At 41.4% G+C, this 12,996-nt stretch overlaps 1 protein-coding gene across 1 annotated transcript; it reads left to right on the top strand.

Moving 5' to 3' along the window:
* Window positions 1-6,878: 6,878 nt before the first annotated feature.
* mych (myelocytomatosis oncogene homolog) lies at window positions 6,879-11,475 on the top strand. Its single transcript, XM_082533004.1, has 3 exons — window positions 6,879-7,336; window positions 8,850-9,378; window positions 10,057-11,475. Exons 2-3 carry the CDS (start codon window positions 8,859-8,861, stop codon window positions 10,602-10,604), a joined length of 1,068 nt encoding a protein of 355 aa, XP_082389130.1. The 5' UTR covers window positions 6,879-7,336; window positions 8,850-8,858; the 3' UTR covers window positions 10,605-11,475.
* The last annotated feature ends 1,521 nt before the right edge of the window (window positions 11,476-12,996 follow it).

Raw genomic sequence — 12,996 nt, forward strand, 5'->3', positions numbered from 1 at the left:
CTGATCTCTGGCAGACTTGTTCCAATAATTCTGCCAGCTTCTTTCACCACCCGCTGGAGTGCTTGCTGATCGGCCTTGGTGCAGCTGGGGAACCACACTAGAAATCCATACGTCAGAACGCTGCTGATGGCACAGTTGTAGAAGTTCAACATCAGAGATCTGGGAATGTGTGCGCTCCGCAGTCTCCTCAGGTAGTAGAGGCGCTGTTGGGCCTTCCGTACAACTGAGGTGATATGGTTGCCCCAGGACAGGTCCTCGGTCACAGTTACCCCCAAGAATTTAAAACTGCTCACCCTCTCCACCGCCTCACTGCCAATGAAGAGAGGCAGATGGTTGTTATGACCCCTCTTCCGGAAATCTACAATGATCTCCTTGGTCTTTTTGGTGTTTAAGACCAAGTTATTGTCGTGGCACCATGACTCGAGTTGTTGCACCTCTGTCCTATAGTTTGTCTCATCATTGTTGGATATAAGTCCGAGCACTGTGGTGTCATCTGCAAACTTAACAATGAGATTGGACGCGCAGGAGGAAATACAGTCATGGGTGAACAGAGTGTATAGCAGAGGGCTCAGAACACACCCCTGAGGGGCACCGGTGTTGACCACAAGGGTAGAAGAGGTGTTCTTACCCACTCTGACACTCTGTCTACGGTTAGTGAGGAAGTCCACAATCCAGTTGCACAGAGAGGAGTTAAGTCCCAGTTGGTGGAGTTTGGGACGTAGTTTGTATGGCCGGATGGTATTAAAAGCCGAGCTGTAGTCTACAAAGAGGAGCTGTGCATAGGTATTCCTGTGTTCCAAGTGCTTCAGTAATGTGTGCAGCACTGTGGCGATCGCATCCTCGGTTGACCGGTTCTCCCTGTATGCAAACTGGTGCGAGTCCAGGGATGGTGGAAAAGCAGCTCAGTTTTGTAATATGTCCAAGATGTACCCCTCTTCCTGGTAGGAAATGGTAAAAAAAATCCCAGGAGAAATCCTTTTAAGCACCCAGGAGACATCCTAATCAGATACCCAAACCACCACAACCATCTCCTTTCGATGAGGAGAAGTGGTAAGCCCTTCACCAAAGGACTAAACTTGCCACCTTATCTAAGTGTGAGCCCAACCACCCTTTGAATCTGCAGTCTTATTCTTGTAAACACAGTTCGAAGCCATAGGTGAGCATAGAAATGTAAATCCCTCTTTAACACGACAGACAGTACTGAATCCACATCACAGCACACGTGGCACCAATCAGTCTGTCAATGTCCTCAACTCATGAACAAGACCTCAAGATACTTGAACTCCACTTGAAGTAGCTCAGACGCCCCAATCCAGAAAGGGTCGTTAACCTTTTTACAGCTGAGAACCGTGGCCTCAGACTTGGAGGTGCTAATTTTTTAATCCAAAGTGTCTCACACTCAGCTGCAAACTGCCCCACTGCAAGCTTGCTACTCGATGAACCCAGCAGGACAACATCACATTAAAAAAAAATTGAACCTTTTGTTTCACATACAAAGCAGAAGATGATGAGCAGGGCCAAGTGATAAACCTTATGGTAATTTCATGTGAAAATATCAGACGTGTTTTATTTTTGCTGTTATTATTAATTCTCACTCTTTGATGGCTCCCAGGCTGAAGAATCATCAAGGAGAATTTGATTAACCTGCTCAAACTGCAACATTATAAAAGCTTTTGTATCTCTCCTTACCAGCTTTTGTTTGTGCTTGTTTAGCGTCGTTATAAAAATATCCAGAAAAAACATTTTCCTTTTTCCTTCTGTTTACCTGGCAGCACCCACGTTTCATGAAATAACTTCCTTCCTGCCTTTGATTTGCAGTTTTGCAGTTCACGAATGGCAGTCTCACCTCTCTGGAGCTGATTGTGGCCATTGCTCGCGGCAGCCAATATTGTAGTGTAGGTGGCAAAATGTTGCTTTTCAGCACGATGGTAACGTGGTGTCGACTTTACATGCAGCTCTGCGACACACCAGCACTAACGGTTTGAGAAGGGCTCTCATTACACAGTTTGGTAAGATCCTGCGGTGATGCCATAAGAGCTGTAATTTCAAAGGAATGAAGGAAGACCATTTCTAGTCTTTCTCTCTGTGACCTTAGTGACCTGCAATTATGACAGAAGGAGGTTTCTAATTTTGGAACATTTCCTCTTTTTTTCTTTCTTCTGGTAAAGAAGGTGACAAAGTTTCCCTTGTAGTAAGGTGCATTTACCTGAAGTATCCCGGATACGATGACTGTCCCACTGTGGACAATATTCAGGATATGAGGCTAATATGGAACTCTATAGTTGTAATGATAAACAGGATAACGTCAATTGTTGCTGACAGAGGTTGCATCAGACTTTACAAAGCAGGCCGGAGTCCAAAGGAGATTTTCATCCATTTTTTTAAAATATGTAGTAGAAGTCTGTTTAAACTGTCAACAGAGCCTGAGGTGTAAAAGACAAGCAGTTCATCTGTAAGTGACAAAAACAAGCTGGCCTTATTAGATGGGTCAGGGATCTGTTTCTCCTCTTCATCTTTTCCTCCCCCCACTGTTTTGGTCCGCAGCCCTTAACCACCACCCTGCCAACCCCCAAAAATCCTTAGAGGCAGCTAAAAAAAGAGTACAATTATGCTCTTATTTTAGCTTATCTGAAAGGATCCTCAGGGTCCACCAGCAGCAATTTACAGGTTTTAGCTATCAGGAGAAACTGTCTTTCCAAAATGTCAGCAAACACCCTCACTTTAATTACATGACATCATCAGTAATATATGTGGGGGCTTTTACGAACCCCCAAGGGTTTAAATTAAGAAGTAAAAATGGCACAGCATGATGATGTATTTCAAAGCATTAAAATTCCATAATGAATGAGTTCTGGTTTTAAGATGACTATCGAAAAATTCTGCTAGGGGCTACCGTTCATGCAACAATAACAACTTTTGTCCCAAAATGTTTTTAAAAATAAGAAAAACCACCATTATTAGAAAGATCACAGTCATGACGTGGATGTTTTCATTTCACTCACTCGGAATAACTAGATATGTGGCGTGTCTGAATTTCAAATTCAGCAGAGTAATCATACAACGTGAGGTGATGTTGTGAGAAAGGATTTTACTTCCAAAAGAGGAAAATTTAAATGACTCTTTGGCATCTGGGAACTTGAATGTTTCGAAGCTTTTGAAGGTTCTATTAAAGATGCATCTCAGACCATATAGCTTCTGTTAAATTACCAAAACAAAGGACACACTGGAGATTTGTTTGTTTGTTTTATTCCGCTTTATACACTGACAAATTGTTGTGCAGCAGATTCTTGGTTCATTACTTCAATTTCTACATCACTGAAAAGGTCAAGGTTGTTTCTGTATGAGACCTGTAAGATGACACAAGTTCCTTTTTTAATGCATTTTAGACACTGATGCCATTCAAATGTCATTTACTATTTCATTAGTTACCTTGCCCCATAGGTCAGTATTTCATTAGTGACCTCTGACAGAACTCTTAATGGCAACTGAAATTACTTCATTTAGGTGTCATGTCATGTTTAATCTAAAACTCTTTTTGCATGTCAGCCTTTATCATGGAATTGACAGAAATCCATAGATAAAGTGGGGCTTTTCTAGTGCTGTCCCCACCGAGAGGAACAATTGGCTGCCAACAGCCAAATTCCAATCGGTCCCCTACACCCCCCTCCCCGATGAACCTTACTCCATGGGGAGTCATGCTTGCAGCAGCAGGGTTTCTAAGCAAAGCAGTATGGTAGATATGAGACATCCTAGCCCTTCTCCAACTCTAACATGAGGGTTTCACTTCAATGGAGAAAATGGAAACTGAAAAATCTACCTATTCTGTTTCCATTTCATTCAAGTGCTTATCTTATGATTACATTTCCTTAATATTTCACAGCTTTGTAATAACAGATGGATTTGTTAATATCAAAGGCTTTTAATGTGGATGGATTATTATTATGGAGGTTATTGGCATGTTGGTGTCCTGCAAATAGATCTTTGTGGTCTTCTAATGCATAAACTTTGCAGCTCAGACAAAGATACTATCCCTGGACCGCCTTAAGCCAGACTGCCTAAAAAGCAAAGAAAATGACTACCAGACTGAATAAGAGGAAGCAATATGCTGTGTAATCTTCATGCAATGACAATGAAATTTCAGTATAACTTGTTTCATCAATCACCTGTTTTGTAAGAAAAAAAGTCTGGCAAGATCTGTGCTCTTTACAGTGTTTAGATCGATAATATTTTGGTGTAGTTTCACTATTACCTGCAACCATGTTCTGTTCGATTCTTTTTCAGATCTCTAACACTCTGGAAAAAATGTGACCCACCCTGTTCTAACCTGTTAATGAACACATAGAAAAATCTGCAGATGTCTTAGACTGTTACACATTTTTGCAGTTGCTGCTATGATTGCATTCATAGGATCCCTTTGTGTCCTAGATTAAGCCATTTTGCAGGTCTGGCTGTATTTGCTCATTTAAGGGACTTGTTTGTAAAAAAAAAAAAAAAAGTCAGAAATTTTTTTTTTGTTTGTTTGTTTGTTTGTTTGTTTTTTTTGTGGGTTTTTGTTTTTGTTTGATTTGGTTTTTTTGTTGTCGTTTTTTTTTTTTTTTTTTTTTGGGGGGGGGGGGGGGGGGTATTTTATTGAAAGTTCTAAGCAGGAACCAGCCCTCCAGCTCACACTTTGAAAACCACCAGCGTCAGTGTGCACAGCTTCTATGTGAATGAGCTTTGCTGTCTAATTAAAGCAGCAGCAGCCTGTCTGTCTGCGCAGATACATGCTGCCGGATGAAGATTCCTAATAAGGAGGAGATCGTAGCGGAGAACACACACAGTGTTAATCCCATTCCCTGGTTCCTTCTCTCACACCCCTAGGCTTTGGCTGTGTGTGTGTGTCCTAATAGCTTTCTTATGCCATCCAGTTCACTGGCCGGTCAGTTGGTTTGTCAGTCAGTAAGTCAGTTGATAAACCTTTTACCTCATCACACAGTTTAACAGAAGTGAAAGCAAACACATCACATGCTGAGAGGTTTTGTGAAGCAAACCTCAAACTACTCTGATTTTAGCAACATTTTGCAGTTTGTAAATGTGTTAAAGTCTTGTTTTAACTTCACTCATAACTAATAGCAAATGATCATCTGATCTCAGCTGAGTTTAACAAAGGTTTCATGTTGTGGTGCAGATGTTTGAGGGAGGATTCATGTGAAAGCATCTGGAAATCCCAGAATTAAGAAATTAGTCAGAAAACGAAGAATCCAGTCATTCGGTCAAGATGTTCAACATACTCAGGTGAAACTGGGCCAACCACCAGTCAGTTTGCCAGTTGGCCTGTAGGTGGCACATTAATCCACTTATTTAGCCTGCTCCCTGCTCTTTGTGTGAATGTTCACTGCTGCTGTACCAAAATGTTCTTGTGATCTCTATCTGTAACCCCCCCCCCCCCCCCCCCCCGAAAAAAAAACAACCATCTTCTAAAATGTGGAGCAGCAGATTGCTTCTTTAGTGCAAGTTCAGTGCAGCTTTGCTGTTGTTGTCTGTGTGATATTAATACTTCACCCTCTTGTGAAAACACAGAGTACACTTTCACACTCAGCAGAAAGTAGTTTACATGTGGCAGACCACCTAGGGGGCTGCGATTACATCTAAAGACGCAGAGTATGCTCAGAAAAGCAGTGTGTGAATAACAGTGAATGAAGAAGAGCTGTTACTTTACATGTTTGAATACATGCTGGGGTCTTTGAGCTTATAATAAGAGACTTTTTTGTGGAGACTTATGCATATCATAAGTCATGATCATCTTAGTAAATACGTAATTTAAAAAATAGATACAGACACACTTTTAATGCATGTAATAAAGCTCATTTTAAAATCATTGGCACGTGTGTTGGGTTTAATTTAATTTATAGAAAGGGGTTGGTATAAGATTTCCTTACAGTGTTCCTTGGACTTTGCTAAGAACTCACGTGAACAGGCTAACTGGCAATCTGATTGGCCGACGTGTCTGCACGTGTACCGGCAAAATCCTTGACGGTTACGTAAGTGGAGCAGCGCAAGGGACTCACTGGATGGAGGGCTACAGTGTCCGAGTGGGACGACTGGAAGATAATTTATTACAAGGAAGGATCTGTAAACGATCAGTTAGGAAATAATGGAGGAAACAGTAAAATGTGCATATGTTGTGTTTGTTCGTTCCGTTTTGTTTGAATTTATTCTGCAACAAAATATACAAAAACTACATCATAGATAAATAAAAATTAGCATTTTCTGAAGAATAAAAAGGACTGTAAAATATACATTTTCGTGTTTGAAATGTTTAATTGTGCATAAGCTTAAAGTGGAGTAGGTGATATGATGACGCTTTAGGTCCTTTAGTTTGTAGTAGTAGTAGTAGAGGGGGAGGGGTGGATGGTGAAACACTCTCGCAAGAGTTGGATTTGGAGGATAACGTGGCTCTGAGAGCACTCAGTCCATCTGTATGTCAGCCTGTCTCCCCTTCTCATATTACAATTAAAGGGACAAAGAGGGGGAGGAAACGCGGTATAAACCCCTTAACCCGTAAAATGCGTGAGCGTATCCTCTACATTCTCCAGTAATGAGTGAGATGTATGTGTTACTCATTTTAATCTCTGAAATATATCATTTAAAAAAATAATAAAAATGTTCATTTTAACACCTCAAGTGTGGTTCACTTGACTGTTTTATCATTTAGACTGTCAAAAAATCACTGTTTAAATGGTTTTATATTGGCTTAACTCTGTTGTAGCTTTCAAATGACGCCTTAAGGCGAGAATGAGAAAAGTAGGCAGGCAGTGAGCAGTTAGATACCCGGCTTTTTCTCAGTCCACGTGTGTTTCTTCCCAACTTTACCCGCCACCGTATTCCTGGAAATCAAGCAAGCGTATGTATCACTCCGCGCATAGTCCCGGCTTCAGTGTGCAATTAAACCAAATTGCCGTCACCCCCTTTTTTTCCGCGTGGACTTAATCAAAAGAGAAACCGACTGCGGTTACATCAGCGGTGGATATGATTGCCGTTAACGACACTTTGTTGGCTATTATGTTTTGGCGCGAGTTTAGCGGCGGCGGAAGGATCACGGCGTACGCCCTGTATTAAACTCAGTGACCGCTGCAGCCACACCTACTCTGGCTGATACAAGCGGCGGAGGAGAGAAGAAAAAGCAGGATACACCCGAAATGCTGCCCTGCACAAACTTCAATTTTACACGCAGAAAGTTTCACTTGGGCAGGATTTTCTAGTCGTTTTTGTCTCGCTGTGGACTTTGCTGGATAAATAGGGCATTTCTACTTTTTGTCTTTATTTTGAGTGCACTCTCCTGTAAGGACAGTTGAAGGTAAGACAGCTGTTTTATCGGAAACCTCATTGCACGCATGTGAGAATGGGGGTTTTGTGCATTTCTTTGTATTTTTTTCTCTTTTGGTGTATCTTAGCGGTGCTTCAAAGAGGAAAAAATGACTGCCGGTTTCACGTGGGGTCCCGGCGCTGTTTAACGCATCGGGGTTTAAATGACCGTCAACGCCGGTTAACCTTTAAATCCTTTTACGGACTTTGTGCTTTTACGAACGGTTGACTTTTACTTTTCTTACGGAGATTCATTCTTAGACTCCGTGTAGTTATTTATATTCTATTTTTCTAGTGTGTCACCTTAGTGAATTTGGTTAAATGAATCATTGCACAATAGATTCTGCAGATGCATGAAGGCAGGACGACCTAACAGCAGATGCGTTCAAAAACTTAAGGAAATTCGTGCTCTTCTGTTTTCACATTCCAGCTGTGCTTGGTCTCAAGTATTTTTGGTCGAAGTCCTTCTTTCGTGCAAGAGATATTTTGGATACGTTAAGAGAGAGGGAAGTGTAGAATGTATTTAATATTGCTGCGTAATCGTTGTCTGCGCTCTGCATTTAAGTTGTAGCTCAGCTTTTCCCAGGCCGTGATGGTAAAGAAAGGCAGCCTTTAACTCCCGGACACACACTGCTGCTTTTGTTCTCCCACACTGCCTGCTATACATGCACATACCATACGACCCCACAGGAGTATTATAAGAGTTCCCCCTCCCCCAAATAGGACCATAGGTCAGGCTGTTCCAGCTGAAACGACCTTGGTTAAATGAGAAATGCTCATTTTTGTTTTGTTTTTTTTGTTTTCAGTGAAACTTTTTTAAAGCTTTTGTTGTTAAAGCTTTTGGGAGTGGCTTCTAATTGAGTAGAAAATCAACATTTAGTGTCCCATGCATGTTTTTGCGTGTGTGTGTGCTTAATAGTGTATTTCTGAACAGAGTTGGGGAAACTGTCCTTTGTGTTGTGCCAGAAAGCTGAGGTTTTTTTGTATTTGTTTAACAGCAGCAAGTGGCCTAAGTATCGTAGCAAATGCAACGCACCCATTCCTTTAGACTCACTAGAGTATTGTTTTCTGTGTCAGCAGTCAGCCTGACTTAATTTGCGAGTGTTTTATTATTCTGAGTAGGAACAATGTAAATGGTGGAAAGAGGTGTAAAGTTTCTGTGTGTCCCAGCTGTTCCTGTGATGTCATGGGTAGGGGGGTATTTTTTTGAGGAGGAGGGGGGGGGGGGGGGGGCTTAAGGGCCTCCCCAGGAGCAGAGGGGCGGGGTTATAGTGATGTAAACACAGATAAAAAGGTAGAGCCTGCAGGTTGGGGACTCAGTCTAGAGGAACAGGTTAAAACTATCACTACAACAGGTGTTGCTGCTGCTGGGATTAACCCATTAGACGCTGACTCTGCGCTGCTGTAAAGACACTACTGGATTAGCTTCTCTGGATTTTAACTTTATAAGCTCCACTACCTCTTAGATTTTTAATTTATACCGTTTTTTGTTGTCGTTGTCACAGATTTCAAACATGTTGGAAAGTTTCACTCAGTCGCAGGACTGGTTTTGTTCAGAGCCGCTGCTCTTTGATGACGAGTTCTGCCAAAGCCTGATGAAAGACCTCCAGGCATTACCGACACCTCCGCAGTCGCCCCCCATGAAGTCTGGGCTGGGTGGTGATAAGCCTCTGTCCAAGGAGGACCAGCTCAGCTACGTGTCGGATATTCTACTGGAGGACCATGACATGCAGCTCAACTGGCAGTGTGACTTCTTCCACTCTGATGCTGAGAAAGAAGGCGAGCTTAACCAGCCCTGCTCTGAGGAAGCTGAGGACTGCCTCTGGCAGTGCCTGGCAGCTGAGGAGAAGCTTGTCTCCTCACTACTCGGTTGCAGCCCCGTACTATCTGACATTGATACCCGCATCTTTGAGGAGATCGCCGGCTCCACACTTGACTGCCAGAGCCTTATGGAAGCTCCGGAGCCCAGTGAAGCCACATCAGACTACGGATCAGTTGGTGGCGAGCTGTCCACATATTCATCTAGCGACTCTGGTAAGTTGAATGTTTTCATTAAGTTGTAGTGCTGATGATCAACTCTTACTTTAATCTCAGTCCTGCTTTGTTGTTGCAGTGCTTATCAGTATAAACACCCACACCCAGAACAGCCTCACTGGCATTTCATTGACAATTCTGTTAATGTTTACTGGCACTAAGCCCAAACTGTTCTGTGTTCAGCTTATCAAGACAGCAGCACCCACCTTTAATCTGCAGAAGCCTTAATGGCTGAAGTGTGTTATTAAGGTGTGGGTGAGGTTTAAGATGTTGAGTGACATTAAGTAGATTAGGGGTTTTAAGAGAAATGTGTGTGTGACTCATGTTTAGCAGTGAGAGTTGTGGCTCAATCTATTACGCTTTTAATGAGTCATTTTACTGCCTTAAGCCCTGCAGCATCTCTGGGCTAGAACGGAGATGGCAGATTGGCATTTATATTAGTTTTTCAGTGGTTACTATCTCTTAGGATATGATAGCTTGTTGTGATTTGGTAATTCCACTGGAATTCTTTGTGGATGTTGTAAACTTTTAACTATTTCAAGTTAGATTTTCACAACTGACTGGTGTCCTTCGGTGGGCTTTGTGCAGTCTATACGGTGTGCCACAACCCACCAAGATTATGACATGGTCATGGGGGGCCAAAGAACTACTCTAATTTTTAATTTTTTTTTCTTACAGAGGAGGAAATTGATGTGGTGACTGTGGTCCGCTGTTCCTCAAGTTCTTCCCCTGAGCCTACATTGGCTGAACGTCAGCAGAAGCAAGAAGAGGAACAACGTGCTCGGCAGCGATACCGCTTTGAAATCCAGCTACAGCACAACTACGCTGCTCCCTGCCCTGCATCACCGCCGCCATCAAACAAGCGTGCACGAGGGAGCGATGGCCCGTCACGCTTCCACTGCCTTTCACGCAGTTCTTCATCAACCTCATCGCGTCACTCATCCCGAAACTCAACAGAGACGGAGGATGAGGAGGAGCGGAGAAAGACTCACAATGTGATGGAGAGGCAACGCCGAAACGAGCTAAAGAACTGTTTCATGCGCTTGCGTGACAACGTGCCTGAGTTGTCGCACAATGACAAGGCATCTAAGGTGGTGATCTTGAAGAAAGCCAGAGACTGTATTTATAGTTTAGAGGATGAGTCCCACAGACTGCAAACCAGGAAAGACAAACTTAAAGCCAAACAGGAAAAGCTGAAAGCCAGACTAGAGCAGCTCCGTAGGTAACGGACCAGGATTGGACATTTGTAGGTTTTCAGAGACTTCTTGGGGGGGGGCGGGGTAAGGGAAGAGACTTTGTAGATAGATGGGAGTAAGAAATGGCTTTTCCTGCTGGAAAGCGCACATACAGTTGTTTCTGTCATGTAGACTGTATATTCACATGCACACAGTTTCCCTGGACATGATATAACACACATTGCCTCATAATTAATCATTGTCATGCCTTGACTGTAGAGTGTAGTGCATTTCTTTTTTTTTCTTTTTTTCTTTTTTTTTTTTTTTTTGGGTCCCCCTGCCACCTCAATACACAAGACAAAGACAACATCCTGTCATTTCTTTTGCGTCATCTGTGGGAGTATGTCAAATGTCAATGATTTAAAGCAAAGTCTCAATTAGACCAATTAACTGGAAGCCACTGCAGTACAGTGTTGTAGTTTAATGAAACTTGAATATTATTTTCAGGATCTTTTATAGCCATATTGACTATGATCCCTCCATTCTCACAGGTCTTTGGTGGCTTTAGAGTTAATTGTGCTTTGTTAACTTTGACTTAATGTCATTACAAAGTTGTGCCTTCAGCCTTGTATGGCTTTTATGTTTGGGCTAAACACAACTATTACAGAATGATGTATGTTAATCCCAACGCTGTACACAGCAATGCTTGGCCACAGTTCAGCTCAACACTAGTTCACTCACTGAGTCATGTGTTATCTGTTAAGCTCAAAGGTGAGCCATATTAAGTGGACTTCAGGTTTGTTTTTTGTTAAGACTGAACTGCAAGCTTTGCAAAGCAGCCAAAGTTTGGGCAAAATCTCTAACATTTATATTTTGCGTGCGTGTGTGTGTGTGTGTGTGTGTTTGGGTTTTTTTTTTTTTTTTTTTTTTTTTTTTTAATAAACAAAAACAAAAAGAGGACAGACTCAAAGTTTTAAATAGTCGGAGGAGGCTGCAACAACCGCAATCATAGTCACTTGATTCAGTCATTTTTCTTTTGTGTCAGTTCAGGTGAGTAAGTGTCATTTTGATTGGTCAGTTGGTGGCCCTTGTACTTGGATCAAATTGTAAAAAATGAACAGTGTTTAAAAGAAACAAAAATCACACTACTTATGATTTGAAATAAATATTTTATGTAAAGACTTATCAATCAACAAGGGCCACTCACTAATAAACATTCCCTGTTTTGAAAGGTTGGATTCACAGGCTGTTCTATACTCTCGCTGTAACACACAAAAATAGTTTAAGACATGAACATGTCCAGCAGAATCCTCGACTGTCAGGTGATTTATTTGCTGATGTTGCTATTAAGGTTAATAATGAAATGTGCAGATGGCCTAATTAGGTTTTGAAGTAAGTTCTTCCTAAATCAGTAAGTATTTGACACGTTGATAGCCAGAAGCAGTTTTGCCTTGAGATGCATGCTGTTCAGGACACTGTCTCCTTTGTTTTCAAACCAGTTCTTTCAGGGAAGCTTAATTGTATTTCTGCAAATATTTAACTGTTCATTTCATAGAAATTAGTCATAACTGCCTTGTAAACATAAAGTGAGCAGGGATGACTCAATTTTCTTTAGGAAACCTACCTCCACCTGGCTGCAATCGGGCCTATGATGTTTTTGTTTGCCTTTTGTTCTGTTGTACATATTGTACAGTTTTTGTTCAAGTGTACATTTAATATTGTAATATAACTTATTTTAGTCTTATTCATTCTTTGTTGTGAATGCACTTTTTTTTTTTTTTTTTTTTTAAATAAAATTTAAAGTGTAAATTAGAGATGAAGTTTTTAGTGTGGTAATTTATTATGTGTTGTCAGAGCACTTACCAGAAGGGACAATTGGGGGGGGGGGACTGTGACATGCTATTAATGTCTCTTACAAAAAACCACTTGATCAATATACCTGAAACTTTTTATCGCCTAAGAGAACATATCTGTTCATACCCATTAGTATGAGCTCATCTTTTATTGTAAATAACAGTCTATTTTACAAGAATGCCCTGACAAAGTAATATAGTAAAGTCTGTGGAAGTTGCATAGTAATACACATATACAGCAAAAATGCACCAGTATAGATGCTAAAGAATGAAATATTTGTTAGCTGGTTCCCGGAGAAAGGAAGAGTAAATCTGACTTCCAAATAAATCTGGAAGTCGTCTGCATAAACATGGAAACTCAAATGATGCTTCTAGGACAGGGGTGTCAACCTTATTTTATATTGCGAGCCACATATAGACCACTTTGATCTTAAGCAGGCTGGACCAGCAAAACTCTTGTTTCTGTCGGTGTCAGGAAGCCTTTTTTTTTTTTTTTTTTTTTTAATGTTGTGGCGATTGCTTTTTAATTGTCATAAAAACCAGATTTCTATAGTTGAAAGTGGAAAAACAAACATCTGTTTTTCACAAAG

Source organism: Aulonocara stuartgranti (genome assembly GCF_965226115.1).
Source record: "Aulonocara stuartgranti genome assembly, chromosome: 5".
Classification (NCBI taxonomy): domain Eukaryota; kingdom Metazoa; phylum Chordata; class Actinopteri; order Cichliformes; family Cichlidae; genus Aulonocara; species Aulonocara stuartgranti.